The 22548-nt window shown below is 39.1% G+C and overlaps 1 protein-coding gene across 1 annotated transcript; it reads left to right on the forward strand.

Annotated features, from left to right (window-relative positions):
- The first annotated feature begins 18907 nt into the window (after positions 1-18907).
- LOC147327293 (uncharacterized) lies at positions 18908-21617 on the forward strand. Its single transcript, XM_086297507.1, has 2 exons — positions 18908-19059; positions 20497-21617. Exons 1-2 carry the CDS (start codon positions 19008-19010, stop codon positions 21615-21617), a joined length of 1173 nt encoding a protein of 390 aa, XP_086153633.1. The 5' UTR covers positions 18908-19007.
- Positions 21618-22548: the final 931 nt, after the last annotated feature.

Here is a 22548-nt window from a genome sequence, read left to right on the forward strand (position 1 = left end):
GAAAAATTAAAAAGGGTAAATTTAACTAGGAAGGAATAGAATATAAATTAAGGTTAAAAATGAAATAACTGTACAACACAAATTAGAATGAAGGGTAAATTTAACTGGGAAGAATAAGATAAAGATAAATATATAAATTAAAGTTGAAAATAAAATAACTGTACAACAAAATACACAATATAGAACTATATAAGAATGTATGAAGAAATCTAAATATAAATAAATATATACACAATAACAGCAGCTGTACAAGTATTAACCGGAAATGAAGAATATAGTGACCAGTGTTGTGCAAAACCAAAGTCCAGAAAGTCCAGTGTGTGTGTAAGAACTGTATGTGTGGGTCAGTACTGTGTGGTGGTGTGATTGAGAGACCGTATCGCCTGCGGGAAGAAGCTCCTCCTCAGTCTCTCTGTGTTGGTCTTCAGGGAGCGGAATCGCTTTCCTGACCTCAACAGAGAGAACAGTCTGTTGTTGGGATGGCTGAGGTCCTTCACGATCTTCCTGGCCTTGGTCCAGCACCGAACTCAGTGTAAGGTGTCTGCTCCCTCACTGTGGCTGTGCCTGGAAGTACTTCTGCTTCTTGTCTTCCCCTAATGCAGCTTTAAAGTATTAAGTATGAAGCAACAGTGCTTCTCTTTGCGCCTCTGAAATCTGTGTTCTCTCTACTGATAAACAAAAGAAACAATGTAAAATGTATTAATAAATCAGTAACAAAAATATAGCGTAGAAGGTAAGTAGAGATTTTCATACCATCTTCAAGCCTAATGCTTTTAAGTCCCACACTCAATGCAGCCTGACTCAAAACCTGATTCTAAATGGTTCAGCACAGACACAGACTCGCTGACTTTTTATAGTCACTCTATAAATGCTGTCCATTTAAATCATCTCACTTGTAAACACTGCCGTATCCACCGGAGATCAGTGAGAATGGATTCTGGAGTCTTCCCATCCTCCTGTTAGTGATCCTCCATCTGAATGGATGATAACAACCTTCTGAACTGACTAGCAGGTGTAGAAAGCCCGACTAGCCCATATCTATGGGACTGATCACTGCTGATAAACCCACTAAATGGATGGATAAGAGCTCTGGTCACATTTGGAGTTGGGCCACAGCTCTGCACAGTGGCTGCCAAATGGTCGTCTTCTATTGTGAAATTCAGCACAGCAGAGAAGAAATAGCACATTATGATACAGTATGATGGAAAGGCAAATAAGAAAAGTGTGTAAATTAATAGATTCAACTCATGTTTTACTTTACATTTTGACAGCATGACTGCTCTTCCCTTCCATCAAGTACATTTTTCCACTTCTAGAATCCCTAGAAGCCAGAAACACAAAACAAGGCTACGTCCACACGTACACGGGTGTTTTTGAAAACGGAGATTTTCCGTTTTTGTTTTTTTTTTAAATCCCGTCCACACGTAAAAGCCAAAGACGAAGGAAAACGCTGCTAGGAACATGCCAAAGCAGCAGATGGCGCTATATTCCTATCCATGTAGAAATGTTGGCCAATCAGAAGTCAGCCTGGGTGGGAAAGAGTAAACAAAGATGGCGCATAGAAGCAGAACTGAGTCCTATGTGTGGAGGGACAGTAACTGTGTAAGCATTTAAACACTGCAGAGAGTAAAATGAACAGTAATGGTATTTTGTGTAAGTCCGCCATTGTAGAAATTCATTTCACCGAAACAATAACCTGGCGCACAGTGTGACGTCAAAAAATGCGCACACCTTTGACGCTGCGTTTTCTCCGTTTTTCTCGTCCACACGTAAACGCAAAAACTGAGTTTTCAAAAATATCCACCCTGGCTGGAGTTTTTAAAAATCTCCGTTTTCAGTGACCGAAAACGCCGTTTACGTGTGGACGAAAGGTGCGAACGCATAGAAAAATCTGCGTTTTCAAAAATACCCGGGTACGTGTGGACGTAGCCCAAGATACTGCTGTTATTATTAAATAGTTTCAATTTGTTTCTTAGTTTATTTGTGATTTAAATTTTCACCTTTCATCTTTATGCTTAGTTTGTTCTGGTTACTTTGAATTTTGTAGCCTCGAGCTTATTTCTCAGACTATCTCCTTTTGTAATTTGTAAAAATAGTTCAGTGAGTTTATTTTCCTCCATTGTCCTGCGTTCTGTGTCACGTCTGTGTTTCTGTTCTTGCACACCAAGTTACTTATTGTGTTAGTCTGTTGTCTCTTGTGGTTTTTATTTAGTTTTACGTTGCTTGTCTCGTTTTCTTATTTAGGTTCAGCTGCCCTCCCAGGTGTCTCCTGTTTGTCCTGAGCTCCTTGTGTATTTACTCCCTCAGTTTGTCTTAATTGGTTGCTGTGTCCTCCCTCTCTGTATTGTTTCCTTCCTCAGTGTTTCCCTGGTTTTGCTAGTATCCAGTTTCCCTGCTGCTGCCCTGCCACTGTGTTTTTGTATTTTTTGCTACTGCATTGAAGCTGATCTTTGAGTTCATCCTTTGTCTCCTGAGTTCTGCATTTGGGTCCATATTTGAAATATATTCGAAAAACTAACTCTGTAGGTGCTCACACGCCACTGCACGCTCATGCATGTGTGGAAAAGAAAGAGAAAGAGAGAAATACTGCTACAAGCTAGTTCAGAAATCAGAAAGGGTTTTATTGCCAAATGTTGAGCAGGTTTACAACATTAGGAAATTGCTGCGGTGCTTCAGTGCAAACATACTGTTATAAATTACGTTTAAATAGACATGAAAATAAAAATAAGAGTAAGAATTAAAAGTGCTAAGTAGATAGATATATACATGATATATACATGAGTGCAGGTGGTGATCAGTGCCAAACATGGAATGATGCAGTGAACACAGCGTAGGGTCATGTGTTAGTGGTGGGAACAGTCATACGGTTATTGTTCATGTGTCCGACAGCAGAGGGGAAGAAACTGTTCTTATGGCGAGAGGTTTTGGTGCGAATGGACCGGAGCCTCCTGCCTGAGGGGAGCAGGTCAAACAGACTGTGTCCAGGGTGAGAAGGGTCAGCTGTGATCCGAGCTGCACGCCCCAGTGTCCTGGAGGTGTACAGGTCCTGCAGAGATGGGAGTCTGCAGCCAATCACCTTCTCAGCAGAGCGCACAACACGCTGCAGTCTCTGTTTGTCCCTGATAGTGGCTCCAGCGTACCACACAGTGATGGAGGAGGTGAGGATGGACTCGATGATTGCAGTGTAGAATTGCGTCATCGTCCGTGTTGGCAGGTTGAATTTCTTCAGCTGCCTCAGGAAGTACATCCTCTGCTGGGCTTTCTTAATGACGGAGGTGATGGTGGGCTCCCACTTCAGGTCCTGGGTGATGGTGGTGGTAGTTGTGATAAATGGTAGTTTAAATTGTGTCCAGGTAATGAACCATTAAATCTCCTCTTGCACCATCTGAATCTCTCTGCAATCACATCACATAGTATGCATATTTTAATTTATACAGCCAAATATCACAAATCTGACCTTAAGGTCTTTGCCACCTGGACACACACACACCAACCGCTCTGAAGAAGCTTCGAGTGGATTTGGAAATAGACACCTGAGGTGAAAGAATTCAATTGATTAAAGTTGTGCTATTATTAAAAAGGTAACAATATCAAGATATGATTCAGGAGGATGTGAAACAACTTCTTAGGTTATGTACTTATTGATTATCAATAATTAACAATGAATATGTTTATTTTACAACCATGCAAACATGACTGATTAACCTGCATGGGGAAAAACTGAATATTGAGTATTAACAACTAAGAGTGCAATAAGTGACCACTGAAAGAGGCCCACACAAAAAGTTTTAAGGCTGTAAGACAGCTGTATGTCACAGAACAATGAACTTCATTTTGAGCTTACTCATAATCAAATAGCATTTCATATCTTTGTTCACTAAGGCAGGAAAACAGCCTCAAGGTTTTGTACTGAGTGAATGAGACATTGTGGATTCGTTTCTGTCAAACATCGGTGTTCAATGTTGTCACTTATGGAAGTGCAATAACGATATGTACAAGACAAATAAAAGAAAAGAAATTGTTATATCAAGTGAGCCAATATCACATTAACTGAACAACTGATGTTTCATGCTTTTTTTATACTGCTTTTATAAAAAGTTTGAGACAGACCCTAATGAGCTACTGAAGCAAATAAATAACTGTCACTGAGCTTTGCATCTATATCACTGAAAAAGGCAAAGAGTTTGTGAAACAGAACAATTGGGACTGCGAGTATAGTTGCTGCACAATATGTTGTTCAGGTGGTAAGCCAACCATCTGTAAGTATATTACTCTTCTCTCAGGTTTCACGGTGTGCACAGAGGTGGATTTGCACAAGAGAATCTTTCACGACCATAGCTGTGAGAAAAATGATCGTCTGTATCACGTGCACATAACTCTGACCCATGGAACACATTACCATCATCTATGTGGCGGCTCTCTGATCCACAGCCAGTGGGTTCTAACTGCAGCTCACTGCTGGAAAGATCAACCTGGATGGTGAGAAATGACTGTTTCACATATTTAAAAAAAACCAGTCCAGAGACAAAAATCATTACTGGTATTTTGTTCTTTTACCATTTCCATTGTTTAGGACTATGTCTGCATATGTAGGAATTCATCCAGGTCCAGGAAGAATGGTGACAATTATTGATCACAAAATCTTTGAGGACCAAACAGGAAAACATGACATCATGCTTCTGAAAATCGACCCACCAGAGAATAAGATTAAGCCTGTTGTCTTCCCTAAATGTACACGTCGCAAAAAGTGAGTTTTGAGTAACCTTTTAAGTGTAAAGTTTGAATTCTGGAGGTCCTTGAGATGTTGATATAATATGTTTCAGGCAGAGTGTAATGTCTTTTTTTTTTGTTAGATCAGATATTGTTTTTAAATTAGATATTGTGATAGTTTATTCTGTAATAAAGAGAGACAGATTCTGTTTTCACAGGAGGAACCAGTCAGGCTAAATGAATAAGACAAAGGCCTTTAGACTCAACACAGTGAATATGTTACATTTATGTTCTCGAAGTGTTACATTAATCCAACACTAGCATGAAAATAATTCTTTTTAAACTATAGCAGCGACAGAAATTATTCACATTTTCACAAATGCATGAAACAAATCTGCAAATATGCTTCAGTATGAGTTTTAAAATAAATCTTTTCCCTTTCAAAACTCACATTTTGAAAGTTTTTAAAATACTTAAATCCCCAATGTCACAAGGTTTCACACTTAGAAATCAAAGTTAATACAGCAGGAGAAGATGTTAAGATCCAGGAAGAGCAAAAAAAAATGTAGCAACATCTGTAGTCTATGAACAAAATGACATCATGCTTCTGAAGTTACAAACCCCCATTAGTGACTGCAGAACTTCTTTATTAACAATAATGTAACTGAGACTTGAATATTGAGCAGAGGGTTCTGGTTTTGATTTTAGGTACCTGCTTAGGAGCTACATCCATGATCTATAATAACTGACAATAAAACACGAGCATGAGGAAATGGAAGGAAATGTAATGTTTTAATAAAATGTTTGAATCTGAAAAGATTAGCTGACTTAGAGTGAACTGGAAATACTCAGCCTGCAGACATGGAGATGGAATTTTATTTATTTTTTAATTTGTAGGATGGATGTCATTCAGATTGCAGGCCATGGTGGCTATACGGTTGATGTAAACTACAACAAACGTAAGACCAGTATTGTTTTGATTATTTCACAATTTTTTAGTTTATATTATACTTTGATTTTGTCTTGTGTGCCTGTTATAGTTACTTTTTCATTTTATTTGAAAACTGTGATGACATAAAGTATTTATTTCATTTTTTTGTGGATATACTGTCAATTTCCCTCCTTTTTAAATGCTGCTCAGCTTCTTTTAAAGAACACATTTTGTTCCAGAAATGAGGCAAAGCATGTTTCTTTCAATATCTGATTTCCTTGCATGAAACATGCAGTAGCTTTTGTTTTTTACATTTTTTTCTCTAGTCTCTGGCACACCGCCTCATCTCCAGTGTGCAAAGATGCATGTTGTTAACTGTGGGCTTAACCTCACTCCATGTAATTCAACATTCTTATGGCCAAATGGAAACACGATGTGTTACAAAGAACCTCGAGTGGACATATGTAAGGTGAGTTACCATGCTGCCAACATTTTATCTGTATCATAGATGTTTTGGTACAAAATATTTATGTTTTCTCTCTCAGGGTGATTCTGGTGGTGGAGTGATGGCCAAAATCAACAAGATTCATGGTGTGCTTGTTGGTGGTTGTGAACCTGCCTGTACCGGACCAACTATTTCTCTGAAGGTCTGCTCTTACATTCATTGGATAAAGCCGATCATTACACCAAATAATGGAAAATAATAAAATTAAAATAACATTCAAAATAAACAGTCCGCTCTGCAAGAAGCTGCTTCGGTGTGAATTGTTTCTACATGTGAACTTTCGATTGTTAAAATATAAATACGTCATGTGTGTTTTCAATGTAGTTTCAGGCGTCAAGTAGATCATTCAGTTGTTCAGAAACTGTGAAGTTTGCATGAAGGTTGTTGGGTCCTTTTTGCCAGATGATATTAAGTACAATTACTACAGTAAAGTACAAATGTAAGGAATTTGTACTTTATTTTATTTTATTTGGTCTTTCCATCACATTTGTGGCTTCTTCTCCGCTGGAGTGGAAATTGGTACATTTAACTTCACTACAAATATCTGACATCTTTAGTTGTTTTTTTACAGATGAAGATTTGTGCTCATGAAACACATGAAGTACAATTTTGTTTCTGTAGTTGATCAATCAGTTATTTGACTTGCATGAATTTAGCAACTATTATTATATGTTTAATCTTTAAAAGTACTTACTGTTGATATTATTTTCTGTAAATTGTTCAAAATCATAAATGTGTGAGAAGCACTCAATCAGGGGCGACTCCAGCATCAAACCTTTAGGAGGGCTCAGCTCAGTCTTAATGTCATGCTTTTAGTGTTGCCTTCAAAAGAAATGTAATTTTTGGATGGCCTACAGCAGTGTCTAAGAATAACAGATTTTAATATAATACATCAGCTTTACGGTGGTCACTTTAGTTTAAAACCCGATGCAATGGCACAGTCATGTTGACCAGTAAATTTCAAAAACAGTTTAAGAAAAAGCAGATCAGAGGAGAAACCTGCACGGCATTGTTTCAGTCTCTTAACCACATAGAGGCCAGTCCACCAAATCATCAAGTATTTAAAGTACCATTATACAATACAGACAGTTCAAAATCCCCCTGCGACTCCACCTGCACAAGAAGCAAACTGGTAATAGAGCTGGTTTTAAATGACAGCTTTTGAATTCATGCAAACCCAAACACTTTGTTGAGCAGACTCAGCACAGAGACTCGTGTACACCAATTCAGAGAGTGGAGAACAGATTTGTAGTCTGTCACATCAGTATAGTAGCATTCATCCTGTTCAAGTTTACAGTGATGTGAATGCTGCTAAATGCTATTATTCACATTAATAGCAGAGTGCTACTGAAAAGCACACAACGCATCCATTTAATGCATGTAGATTTTGTGAAAAATCCACCTGATCTCTGTTAGTTCCAGTCTCTCTGTCCGCGCTTCCTCTTTGTACTGACAATCACACACAAACATTTTATATTCAACTAAAACAATAACGAAAAATATATTCTTGTAATAATTATTTTAAAGGCGTCGTTTGATAAGAGCATAGCACCCTGCTTAGTTATGAGCGATCACCATAGATGAATGTGGGCAAAGCAGAAGTGACATATATGTAGCCAGGTGGAAGGTCTTTATTATCGGACATGTCCCTGACTTTGACTTCATGTCCACTCTTACCTGTTTCTTATATGTGCTGAGTTCCTCCATCTGTCTCCCTCTCTGTCATCCCCTCTCAGTCTTTGTGCAGTCACCCAAAGGTTAATTATAAAAGTATATCAGAGTTTACAACCGAATAAAAGGCATAAACTGGTCCATATCAGTTTGCTGCTGCTGGCGAGGGTGTTGCTAGGATCTTGAAGCATACAGGGCTTACAACAGCCCTGAAGTCTTTTGAGTTTTCACTCAATAACAGCACCTTTTAAAGTTATTTGTTTTTATTTATTTAAACATATAGTAAAATTAATATAAAGTGGTAAATGTTATGCACTACCTAAAGTGTGAAGTCACAGAATGATACTATTTAGTGCAGTTTTTAATCATTACCAGTCTTCATCTTAGAGCTTGTGCTCTTATTGTGCCATGATGTCTCCTTTTAAACTGTGTGGATGTTCACCTCTTCTTCATCCTTCCTGTTCCTTTCACCAAACTGCTCACTCTTGTTCTCCTCTGATCTCACTTCCTGTTCTGGTTATAAGAAGAATGCAGTCAGCATGTGTCAAAGACACTCCCTCCAAATATATGATTTTTGATATGATGATTAGATATTTAACATTTTATTTATCAACTATTTTATGCACTAAATCAATCAATTATTAAACAAATATCATATTGTAGAAAAGCAAATAATAATGCACTAAGCAGTTTCATGCCACAAGAGCTAAATGGTCACTTCACTGTATTTATTTCCCACAAACTACTATACCTAGGATCTTCAGGTTTCCACTATATTTCATTAATCTGCAGCGACTGTAGAACATAAAGTATATTGACCTCTATTGTTTTCTTTATGACTTGGCCTGAATACACACACATACACATCTTTGAATAGCACAACAAATGAGGTAATTTTCCATGTGTTTTAATAGGTTTAAGTGATTTATGTGTTTTATGTATGTGTGTGTATTTTGGTCTTCGGTGTAAATTTATACAAACTGTAATTATTTCAGATGAAAGATCCGTTATTTAATGTTGCTTAATGTTGACTCTATGGAGAATAAAGCCTTACATGAGTGTTGCTATTTTTAATTGTGGAGTGGAAGACCTACTGTACTTGTTGTTTAGTCTGTGATCTGAATGATGAATTTAACCAAACTAATAATTATCATGTAACTGCAAGAAGACTTAATGAAACTGAAACAATGCACCCTAACACAGGCATTTGAACTGTACGCTATTGAGTGCATGAAGTGTACCTCTACAGCTGAAAAGAGTTTGACTGTATAATTTCTGGATCTACTGATTTGTTTCTGATGTATCTCTTCTTTTATTTAGCCTGTATTTGTATAGCGCTTTACTAGTCCCTAAGGTCCCCAAAGCGCTTTACACAACCAGTCATCCACACATTCACACACTGGTGATGGCAAGCTACATTGTAGCCACAGCCACCCAGGGGCGCACTGACAGAGGCGAGGCTGCCGGACACTGGCGCCACCAGTAGGCAACGGGGGAAGTATCTTGCCCAAGGACACAACGACCGAGACTGTACAAGCCGGGGCTCGAACCAGCAACTTTCCAGTTAGAAGGCGAACTCCCAACTCTTGAGCCACAATCGCCCCATTATGTACAGAAAGATGATGAAATCCTCTTTATTTGAGAAAGTGTCCTTAAACTATTTTTCCTCCTTCTTACTGAGTTTCCGAGCTACCTCTTTGTTAAGTGAATAAACTATTTGAACAAGAAAGATATCATGGCATTTATGATGATACTCTCTGTGTGCGTGCGTGCGTGCGTGCGTGCGTGCGTGCGTGCGTGTGTGTGTGTGTGTGTGTGTGTGTGTGTGTGTGTGTGTGTGCGCGCGTGTACGCTCGGCAGAGGGGAGGTCAAGACAGGAGCTCGCTGAGTTGACCTGGTACATCAAGTTTGGATTTCCCCAGTTGTTGGTAAACAAAAAAGATTTAAACTCAAAAGATTTTGAGTTGATGCACACTGGAAAAAAATTCTCTTCATCACAATCATTTGTTTAAAAATATGGCTGTTTTACTGATCTATGGTTATTATTAAAGAGGAAGGAAAGAAGAAGAGGAAGCCTGAGCCCAGGTTCTGTCCATTTTCATAACAAGTGACAGCACAGACATCTGAGCTTTTTCGTCATAAAGATTGTGATGTGAAGCATCAGCAGGTAAAGTGTCGTTAAAGTGTCACTTCAATAATGCTGCTGGCAGAAAGAAGTGTTGACACATACTAGCTTTGAATAAAAGGCTTAAAACACAAACAGTCTAATCCTGGGTGTTGCTTTTAAGCTTAAAGAATATAATAAGTTCTAAGACAATTCAGTTTACTTCTTACTGTCCATGTTGTGTTGTGGTATTTACTTTATCATGAATGTACGCTACTTTGTTCTAGCGACTGTAAAAAATTATTGTATTCATGAAATAAACTAGACTTTCACAGTCTGCATCTTCCACAGTTTTTATGCTTTTGTTCACTCCAAGTTTGACACAAACCCACAGACAACCAGAGTTAACTATGTGAAGCAATCACAGACACTGTAATGGCTGATTTTTCTAATAAACACAATCAGGTTAACATTAAGGTTTAACATTGAAGGAGATTTGTTCCATAGTCACAGTTATACTTGTATTTCCTTTACTTACATCCAACACTACTATGTTCTGTTTCAGTCCAGGTGCTGGCAGTTTATCCTTTGTTGTTTGGACAAATAAGCTTAAAGCTAAACCTTCATGTTTTTGATGGGAAAGTTTGTTAAACCATTGCTCAACTTATGTCTGCACAGAGCAGATAATTATGATGTACTTGTAAAAAGACTTGATAAGCAGGTCACAGCTGAATCAAGGGGTAATAAAAATAAGACCACGCGGTCTCAGCACGACTACACATGCAGTGGGTTATCGCACACATTTGAAAGACTCATTGTGTAACTCAGGATGTGACCCCTTATAAAGGAGACAGAGAAGTTCTGTTGTTCAGTCAAGTAAAACCTGGTGAAAGCGCAATTCTAAGACTCTGGTCGTTGCTTAAGTGTATAGATAAAAAATCTTTTTTTCATGCATTATTTTCTTACTATATTAGTATAATCACCAAATCAATTATTTCGTATTTATCTCCTGAAACGATCTACATTAACTTTTCTATCCCTAGAAATGTGTTTCCAGAGTCCCAGGTTTAGTGACTTCCTGTCCACCATCACATTAGCTGAGTAGTTGTCAAATTTGAGGGGAGCAGAGAAGATCAGACACCAGTCAGCAGGTCAGAGGCCATCTCTCATTTCACAAATCAATCACTTGATTTATAAATGGAACAAACACCCCATCAGACCAGGTAATGACCCATTATGAGACAACAGCCGTCTGAGAGGAGATGTTCTGTATCACAAAACATGGGAAACAAACAAACTCTAGGCATTCTGAAATATATAAAGCTCAACAAAAAAACAAAACCATATCAGATCCTGATGTAATTCATTTTGTTGTTGTCTTTATTAGTCATTTAAAAAGGTCTAGAAAAAGTGTCCAGGAAGAGATTCTACTATTTATGCAGCACTGCCCCCGTGTGGCCACAAAGACACACAACAGCTTCATTTCTCAGCCTGTTGCCTTCTTTTTCCTTCATGATGTAAACAGTGAATGAACTGAAAGAAGTCAACCCATAAACTGTTAAACTGATACAACAGTCATGATGATTATGTAACAAGTTGTAGTTGACTTTCTGGTGGTGGTTTTGGTATACAATTTAAAAGCCATTTTCTTTTATAAATACACCATACACTTTGTTCTTGACCATTTCTTTTCCCCATATCCTTAATGGACAGTGGAGGAACACTACATCTAGCTTCTGTTTAACATTTATCCAGGCGCCCCCACACTGTACCTCTACAGAAACCAAGGGAGAGAGACAGACACACAAAGATTTCCACTTGAATCTTCATCTCAAAATAGAAAAAGTTTTATCACAAAATAATTACAAGAGCTCAGCCAGGTGAGATATAGCAGAACCATCAATTCAGAGTCTGACAGTAAGGGTGAAGACGAGCCTGACTGTTGGTCTGCTCCAAAACAAGCCCATAAGCAAGCTTTGAAATAATATGTTACAAAATTGTGAAACTGCGACATGAAATTTGATTTGAAAATGAAATTCATCCTGATCAGGAGCTGTTATGATCTAAATGGTGTTCTAGATCCAGTAAGCATTCATTCAACTTGTCTGCAGCAAAATTAAAAATAAGTTACCACATGTTGTTTTTTAAATTGGTAAATAATTGATAAAATGTTAAAAGTACTGGTTGTGTTTGACCTCATCACCAGGATGAGTTGGAAATACTTCAAATTCCCTCAGGTGGCCTTTTGCTGGTTGGATTGCCACTACAGTCTGTAAACTGTGGAGGTAATTTTGTGAGCTCATTGGATGAGCAGTTTCTGAAATACTCAGACCAGCCCATCTGGCACCAACAACCACGCAATCTCTTTCCCCCATTCTGATACTTGCTTTGACCTTCAGCAGGTCATCATGAACATGTCTGTATGCTAAAATACTTTAATTTGCTGACGTCTGATTGGTTCACTAGACATTTGTGTTTAACGAGCAGGTGAACAGGTGTACCTGGCAAAGTGTGTGTAACCCTCAGTGTTACTGACATGTTCCACACTGATGCACAACAATACTCTGTGCCCCACACTGTTTTATTAAGTATGTCTAATCACTGTAGACATTACATGTACCTTCTTGAAGGAGAGGTCAAAGGTCAGTTACGTTTATAGGTTCCTGCTATATGTTGTGACATATACACAGCACAGTTGTAGGAATGATAGTTTCTAGATTAAGTTGATAAAGTTGACCTTGAAGACCACAAGTTTGAATGGATTGTTAACATGACCCCACTCTACAGCACTGCAACATTTTAACATGAGTTATTTAAGACTTTCCAGGTATCCTGGTTACAGAAAAAGATTGATGAGCAGAAAAAAAGAAACAAACTTTAATTGTTTCTGATTAGAAGCTGTACAATCCGGACTGACTTTAACAAATGTGCTATAGGCTCAGCTGGAAAATAGTGAGCTTTACAAGACTGATTTTGTTCCAAAGGCTTTCACAGACCTCAACCAATCCTAAGGCTAATTAGCACGGCTAGAATTTTAAAAACATTTGTTAAATGTTGTCATTGCTAACATATACCTGTTTTAGAGCATGGTGAGTAGCGAGAATGCAAAGTTATTGTTACCTCTAAAAAAAATGTGAAGATGTGATATTAGCATGTACGGAGCCCCTCTGATGACATGGTCCAAAAAATAAATAAATTGTGGCCACAAAATACTACTTCGTGGCCACGAAATGGGTATAACGTGCGCACGAAATGCTTATTTGTGAGCACGAAACACTTGACCAATAACCGTGATCCTTCCCAGGCCCTTGCAGTTGGTTGACAATAGAATCTATCCCAACGTCCGGGTCGTACTTACGTCTGCAATGCAACTGGGCTCTTAATATCCTGTTTAACTGTCTCTCCATAATAATGGTTCCTTTCAGTGCCAGGCTTTTCAAAATGCATGTGTAGCTCATTCCCAGCCTAAAATTGTCAGGGATCTGGGTCTGAGGGACCTAGACCTATTATTGTGTATTGTTTACTCCACTGTAAATAAACGCATTTTGGGTCCTCCTTCCCCACACACCCAAGGTCTGCCACGCAGACCATGACAAATATAAAACTCAATCATACTGTCTCTGGCCATGTTGTACAGGTTTAGCCTACTCTTATGCTTATGTCTCTACACAGCTGTCCAATGTATCAATATGATGTGCGCACGTCATCTATTTGTTGCCACAAATGCGTAATTCGTTGCCACGTTATACCCAATTCGTGCCCACAAATTAGCATTTCGTGCGCACGTTATTTCGTGCCCTCGAAATAGTATTTTGTGGCCACAAATAAGTATTTCGTGGGCACTTATACTATTTCGAGGGCAGGAAGTAGTATTTTGTCGCCACAATCTATTAATTTTTTGGAGGATGTCATCAGAGGGGCTCCGTAAGCATGAGCTATATAGTATCTCCAAGAGAAAAGCGATCAGCTGATCATTGATCAGTTTCATGATTTAAGTAGCAACAGGAGAGAGAGGGAGAGAGAATGGGAGAAGAAGAGGCAGCTGGCCACGTAAAGACACAGAAGAACTCCAGCTTTGTGTATTTGTTTTTCATTCAAGCTGAAGTCCGGGACAAATCGGGTTCCTTTTCAATACGAGACGCGGCCGGTCCGCGGGTCTCTCCTCCTCCTTCCTCCCCTTTCCCTCATCCACCTGCTGTACTCAGAATTTGTACTCAAGTACAAGTACTGTTACACTGGTTAAATTGTACTCAATTACAAGTAAAAGTACTGGTGTTAAAAAATACTTGAGTAAAAGTACAAAGTACTCTTCTCAAAAACTACTCAGAGTATTAATTACTTTTTAACAGACTGATGTTTTATTCTGTCGTCAATAGCAGGCATTCAACTCGATTCACCAGTATAAATATTTATGTTCAAAGCACATTTCTCAGATGAACAAGGTATAGAAAGGTAACTTGTTTTGTAAATAAATGTAGATATAAAAGAAGGAATTTTGTTTGTTAAAACAATGACAAATATGTTTCTGAACATGCGTAGAACCATTTAAACTTTTCCCCATACACTGAACAACAGGCAGGTGAGTGTCTTAAACTCTTAGCATTTCTGTCACACTTGAACCTTTTGTTCAGTTTCAGCAAGAGCTGGTTTTCTAAATTAACAGAGGCAATCCAACTTGGTTTGGCTGTGAAGAGTAGACCAGCACAGCTAAAAAGTCGTTCACACGCAGCAGAAGCAGGCAGAGCTGTGTTCAGTTTAAGAAAGAGGTTTTTGATACCTGAGAAGGAGTGCAGCAGCTCCATGGTGTCTGTGGCACAAGCAAGGTAACCATCAAGCTCAACTGCACTTTGCAGCCTTCTGGAGATTGGTCTGGAGAAGAATTCATCTTCATCAGATGACTCTCTTTGCTGATCCTCACTCTCATGCTCTGTCGTTTCAAGATGTTGTTTGATGTATGTCAAGGCTGTAATTGTAAGTAGATAACACAATTTTGTTATTTAAATTTCAGTGATTATTCCTGAACACAAATTTAAAAATGGCAAATTCTCAAAAAGGATTGTTTAGTATTCAGGACAGACCATCAATAGCTTACAATGTATTAGGTGAAATACTCACTTAAGCATGTGTTCAAATGTAAAAATACACAAAAATGGGATCACATGAATCCTTACCAGCCTCTGTTACATCTGCTCTGTCAGTCCAGGAAGTCTTGAACTTGGGTAAGAGGACTGCAGCTGCAGCCAACTCTGGATCCTCCATCATCGCTCCAAAACGCTTTTGAAGGCCATTTTGCAGGGCTCTGATAAGATAAGATAAGATAAGATAAGATAAGATAAGATAAGATAAGATAAGATAAGATAAGATAAGATAACCTTTATTAGTCCCACATGTGGGAAATTTGTTTTGTCACAGCAGGAAGTGGACAGTGCAAAAGTTATGACGCAAAAATTAGAATACAATAAGAATAAATACAGTACACAGCTGTACAGAATAGAATAAAATAATATACTATATACAGTAGAATAAAATAGAATAAAAATATACAATAAGATAAAAATAGAATGCGAATGCTATATACAACTGAGTAAAATACAACGATGCCAGAAAAGATTATTGCACTTAGTGTTATTGCACATGTGTGGATGTGTGTGTTTGTTCAGTTAAAGTCTTTGTTGTGGAGTCTGACAGCAGTGGGGAGGAAAGACCTGCGAAATCTCTCCGTCCCACACCGTGGGTGCCGCAGTCTCCCACTGAAGGAGCTGCTCAGTGCTGTCACAGTCTGCTGCATGGGGTGGGAGACGTTGTCCAACAGGGATGACAGCTTAGCCGCCATTCTCCTGTCACTCACCACCTCCACTGGGTCCAGAGGGCATCCTAGAACAGAGCTGGCCCTTCGGATCACCCTGATGAGTGGCACACATGTCTTGCTTGATGTCTCCAGCCTGCTAAGTTTGGACAGTAGTTGTTGGATTACTGGCAGGAGCCATCCCATAAAGGAAGTGGACTCAGACTGAAGAATGTTTGAAGCTTTCACCAGTGGCTTCATGGTGGTACAGTACTCCCTAAGGAATGCAACTTCTGCAGGACTCAACCTGTAAGACACAACAACAAAACCCACCATGACTATAATAGGGATCTTCTGATTTAATATTAAGAGTCTGCTCACGTTTTTAACCATCCATTAAGGAAAATTCACAAAATTTGCAACCATATTGGTAGGTGTCCAATTTTACTCACATTTTCACCTTGAACTCCTCACAAATGCTCCTGATGGCATTTTCCCCCTTCTCATCAATGATGCGTATTATCCTTTCAATGGCAAGGTAGGTTGAATTCCACTTTGTTGCATTGGGACGAATGATCTGTAGTTCACACTTGTCCTCTACCACTTCATTAGCCAAATGAGTTTTGTTCCAAATGGCCTGGCATTTTGCAAAGGTTGCACGGGAGAGCCTCTTGTAGGTTTCATTCATGCTCTCTGCTAGGGCAGCATCAGATGTTGCCACAAGGTTTAGCAGGTGACATGCACATCGCTGATGAGGCGGGAGTTGATACTCCAAACCAGAGTCTTCATCAAGAATTGCACTTGCCTCATGGTAGTCAATATGGTCAGTCAGGTCAATAGTTTCTGGGTCTGCTTCATCTTCAGCTTCATCTGCATCATTTTGTGCCCCAAACATGTGGAAGGCCTTGACAAAGTTGGATCCACTATCAGTTGTGGTTCTTACAACTTTGCCTCTAATCTTGTATTGGCAATGGATATCATCAAGCGCACCAGCAAGCATGTCAAATGTGTGAGACCCTCTCAATCTTTTGCATGCTGGTGCTGCAGATCTTCTTTCCAGGGACTCTTCCTCCAATGGCATGTGACTCCAAGGTAATTTTTCTGATGAGCTGACCAACAATCAGTAGTGGTAGCAACCAATTTGACTTTATCCAATGCTGCAACCAAAGTCATCTTCATGTGATCAGCAGCTTCACAGATTCTGGCACGGACAGTGGGTCTGGAGATGACTTTGGCTTGAGGTTGTAATGTGGTAACCAATTCTTTGAAAGATGGCTGTTCTAGCACTGCAAATGGCTGTAGACCCTCACATATGAAATTGATGACAAGCATGTCAACAGTTGCTTGTGGAACATGTTTGTTTGCAGCTCTCAACATCAGGTCTGGTAACTTGGCTTGTGTATTTGCTGAGAGCTTGTTTGGTGTGGCTGTGGTCTTTCGCTGACGAGATGTTGATGCCACAGTGATATTGTACTGCTCAATCTTCGATGGATGTTTCCTCTGTAGAGATAAATATTATCATACGTCAGGTTCATACATTACTTCATAACATCACTGTGATTAACACTACAGGAAAACACATTTTTAAAACATCATTCAACTAGACATGAGCTAATCTTTGATTGTTTAGCATAGTATAAAAGAGTGGTGAATTTGGTCAAATCTTGCAGATATATTGCTGTATTTATTTACAAATGTAAACCAATTTTGAACGATCATTGCAAAAAACATGAATTTCTGTATACATTCTAAGTTCTGTAATCTGTATACTATCTGTAAAAAGAGTATCGACCAATGTATCAGTATCTAAATTTTTAACTCCTTTTTATCAGTATCACCCTAAAGTTTTCAGTATTAGTCAGGTTCTAAAAATACTAAGAGAGCAAAATATGTGTATATAGCAAATGTAATTTAAGAAAAGGGATCACATACACAAAAATGCTGCCCATACAGCTAACAAATAAAAACAATCCACATTATGTTCTTTAAAAAAATATATCATATCGGGAAATATATAACCCTACTGATTAAGAGCCATGTCACTATGATAGACCTATATCAGGCCAATGATCCTGATCAACTGATCCATCAATCGGGCTCTGGTACATGTCAGCTGAGAGCTGGAAGATTAATTTGAGATGCAGCTCAGCACTGTGTTCAAATTTTGTTTTTTATATAGGCCAGCTGATTGTAGGCCTGTGAGTTTTAAATGACTACAAATGTAATTTATTGTAATGACGGTGGTTATCCAAATAATAAGCTAAAACATTCCTACGAATTTAGCTCAATTATGCACACACACGCACATTAGCTAGCTCCGTCTTATTTTAATATCAGGCTAACCAATGGCGGTGACAATATCTTAGCCAAACTAATAACCTTAACACACATGAAAAATAAGAAGGCAATATTGTACACGTATAGTTGTAAAACCTCTTACCTCAATGTGTTTTTTTAAGATTAGACGCTGAAGTCTTGTAAGCTGAAATGACTGTAGAGGTCAAACAAAGTTTGCACTGCATCTGGACGCTGTCTCCTTTTCTCCCTCTGCACATGAAAAATTCCTCCAGGTATGGCCACGGGCACGCGTCCTCTGTCTTTTCTACGTCGTTTTCATGGTTGACAGTGTTGTCCTCTGTCTCCATTTTGGCTTCTTTGTCTCCAAATCTTCCGTCTATAAAGTAGTTTGTACTCCACCATGTAGCACCTCCAGACACCTGTGCCTGCTGCTGCAGCAGAGTTTATCTTTGCTTATGTCTTAAATTGGCCGGTCGGGATTGCACGGCCTTATTGGCTGCAAAAATGCAGACGAAAGGTTTGAATATTAATTCAAATTGTGGGCGTACTCAGTAGTACTCAGTAGATTACATGGTGTAAGTTGTACTCAAGTATGAGTAAAATTACACACTTGAAAAATTACTCATAAAAGTACAAGTACCCAAAAAAATCTACTTAATTACAGTAACGTGAGTATTTGTAATTCATTACTTCCACCCTGACAGTAAATGACCATAAATTAACTGTAATTACACTGTGGTGAGCTCCATTCCTATAGTTCTATCACGTGCACGTGTACACGTTGACAACCGTAACCATGGCCGCCGAGGGTATATAAATGCTGCACAAGGTTCCAAACGTCTGTTTACACTTGCTCGTGGACTTGTTTCGACCTGCTCCAACCTCAGCCTGTGGAAAGCTAAGTTTTGCAAACCATTTTACTAAAAGCGGATATAACTTGAACGCATAACAAGTACTTCATCTGTGGATCGTTTGTACTTGTTTTTGTTTTTCAAGTTTGAAGATGGCTCGCCGTGGACCCGGACTCCCCGACTGTCACCTGGACTTCGCTGCAGGTACGTTTGAAAATTTCTTTAAATGTAAATTACTGTAATAATTTAACAAGTTCCAGTGTGAATATCAAGTTTTAACGTGATCAAATATGTGTATTCAAGATTGTTTCCGTAAATTGTTTGTATGTTTTAAATTTTCCGGGAGAGGTGTAGAAATTATTAACGACTGGTGTATGAATATGAAAAAAAGGTGTTACTTTGATTTGAAGGCTTCAAATTTGACACTTTTCTTTAAAATGAAATGGTTAAAAATAGCTTAATGGACTAAAATTTGTAAAATGCCCAAAAATCAGTTTCTGTGGTAACGGCATCTTCAAGATGTCATGGCCTCAGAACACGCAGGCGTAAACACACAGATCCAGGTCCCCTCCTGACATCCTTTTCTTCTCCGGATCAAAGGCTTTATTGACATAAACTATATTTTTTCTCTGCTGCAAAACACAAAGATAAAAAAATACAAATAAAATAATATCAAAAGAATATGAAAACAGTAGTAATAATGGCATTAAGACCTATCTTATGTTACGGTAATGCTTTTAACCTTATTAGATAGCAGAGAGAAATATTGTACACAGGGATATTTACACAGGGATAGCATGTTTACCACAGATTAGATGTATCTGTCCTTATGGCAGATACAGTCCTTGTGCACATTTCTAAAAATGTGGATTCTGAGTTAAGAGTTTCTGTTTGTTTGTTTGTTTGTTTGCTTGTTTGTTTGTTTGTTTGTTTTTCACTTGACCATCATTTTCAGACATACCTGCAGAGCTTTGTGTGTGCAATTCTTGCCAACTCTTGCCAAGAAGGTTGTGTTTTTATTTAAAAAAAAAAATATATATATATATATATATATATATATATATATATATATATATATATATATATATATATATATATATATATATATTTAGGACATGCAATTGGTACATGTGGTCTAAATGTTACATTATGGTTTGCATCCACATATTTAACCTATGAGCTTTTTTCAAAATGTGTGACATCGTGAATTGTAAATAAAACAGGAGAATGAGCTGCATGGTTAGTTATAAATGTACTGTAGTATATTTATATAATAAGTTACTCATGTCCGGCTATTTACAAATCAATACCTATTATCCATTACCTATTCCAACATAGTGTTTGCATAAAGGCTTACAAGGAACAAATAAAACAAATTGAATGTACACAAAATACAGTGTCATATATAGTGTCAATATAGTGTCACCTTAAAAGTACACAGAGTGAGCTGCCTTGGTGGAGGTTTGGTGGTCTTCTATTAAAAAACTTGACTTAAAGATTGAACAAGTAGAAGTGTCATTCAGTCTGACATAAAATGCTTTTCTCTCATCCTCTGCTCAAACTAACAGATGTAGGTCTGTTGCTTTAACACTGGGTGTCTATTACATTCCTAATGTTATTTTAAAAATTGTTTCCTCACAGGGCGTCTTGACTATGTGGTTGAACGCCCTGCAGAAGAAGGCCTTCCTGAAGTCATCAGGATCCTGGATGACAGTCTCCAGAGCACCACCTCTTCTGGTGAAGCTCAGGACACTGATACCCAGCGTATCAGCGAAGGTGAGTATGGTGAGTATTTTATCCCTCTCTCACCCTCACCCTCTTCTGATGAAGCACCAGATGCTGATGTCGGTGAACAGCAAGGTGAGTATGGTGAGTACCCCCCCTACCTACCTGTAGATGATGAAGAGGTGAGTGAACAGACTGACAATTCATCTGACTGGAACGACTCAGAAGAGTGGGGGGATTGGCTTAGCGATGACTCTGGGTATGACACCATGGATGAGAGAGATGATTCCCCTCTCATCCGGGAGCACCCTCCAGAGCCGTTTTGGCACGATTGGCAACGTCCTATTGCTCCAGGTGCTGCCCCCATCGCCATGCCGCCTTTCGGCCAGGCCAATGCCCCACTCTTCCCTCGAGTTGTTGCCCCAGTTGGTGATCCGCCAGCTGCTCCTCCCTCAGCTGCTCCCTCAGCTGCTCCCTCTGCTGCTCCCTCTGCTGCTCCTCCCTCAGCTGCTCCCTCTGCTGCTCCTTCCTCAGCTGCTCCCTCTGCTGCTTCTTCCTCAGCTGCTCCTTCCTCAGTTGCTCTCTCTGCTGCTCCCTCTGCTGCTCCTTCCTCAGCTGCTCCCTCTGCTGCTCCTTCTTCAGCTGCTCCCTCTGCTGCTCCTTCCTCAGCTGCTCCCTCTGCTGCTCCTTCTTCAGCTGCTCCCTCTGCTGCTCCTTCTTCAGCTGCTCCCTCTGCTGCTTCTTCCTCAGCTGCTCCCTCTGCTGCTTCTTCCTCAGCTGCTCTCTCTGCTGCTTCTTCCTCAGCTGCTCCTCCCTCAGCTGCTCCCTCTGCTGCTTCTTCCTCAGCTGATCTCTCTGCTGCTCCTTCCTCAGAAAAGAGAAGCAGAGAAGACATCTGCACCGAAGAGGTAAGTGCAAAGAGGTGCAAGGTGAGTGACCAGTTTGATGCCCCTTCAACATCCTCAGGTAGTTTTGGAGTCAGACGTTTCTGGGAGAGGCCTTTTAGCCTTTCCATGGATGACAGTGACTCTGATTAGTTTATGTTAGAATGTGTTTTTAAACTTTGTTTTTACAGATATAAGAACATGTGACTCGCACATGTGAAATGTATTGCTTTTTTTGTTGATATGTGACATTAATATTAATATTACATTGTGAATTAAAGGTAGTTTTTTAGTTGTTATTACTTCCAGTTACGTCCAAGATGGAGCAAACACCCCACCCAGAAGACAGCCTTACCCCAACCAACCCGATGAGAAGGATGGATGACCAAGTGAAAAACGGGAGAGTGGTGCTGTGTTCCAACTATGTAAGTTATCACCTCACATTGACAACAAACTGTATTGAAGACAAAATTCTTCCAATAGTTGGTATAAATCATCATCCTATGTCAGCAGCACTGTAGGTTTAGCTTTATTTATATTTTTCATGTGTATACGTTGGGTTTAAAATTGCTTTTTAACAACATACTGCAGCTACCAACAATGAAAATGCTGTTTTGTGTTAAAATGACGTCTTTCTCGTGTTATTACTTTGCAGGGCAGCTGAGAGTGGACAGAGCTGCACAGAGGACCAAAGATCCACTCTCAGCACTTCATACCTGACTGGCCACAGCACCAACCCTCCTCACCCTGGGTGAGGAGGGTCCTGACCCCGCCTGCACAGAGGGAGTTGTGAACATGCACTTCTGTGTTGGTGGGTTTAGGATCCTCCTCACACTCACACTGATGAAGACTGTCACTGGAAGATGTCTCCATTGCATCAGCAGGACGTAAGCATTTGTAAAATATTACAGTTTGTGATGTTTTGTACATATTTTTATTGCATCATTTAAAACTATGAGATATAAAATAAACCAATTTTCATAAAATTTTCTGTGTATTTAGTTGTTTTCTTAATAAGTTCTTTGGAACATCATTGCAACCTGTCAGCTTTTTATTGAGGATTTAGAAAGTTGCTGGTGGCCCG

The sequence above is a fragment of the Aulonocara sp. 'chitande type north' Nkhata Bay genome, linkage group LG6 (genome assembly GCF_057382095.1).
Source record: "Aulonocara sp. 'chitande type north' Nkhata Bay isolate Kocher_YH1m ecotype deep benthic linkage group LG6, A_spYH_male_GT1.1, whole genome shotgun sequence".
Taxonomy (NCBI): domain Eukaryota; kingdom Metazoa; phylum Chordata; class Actinopteri; order Cichliformes; family Cichlidae; genus Aulonocara; species Aulonocara sp. 'chitande type north' Nkhata Bay.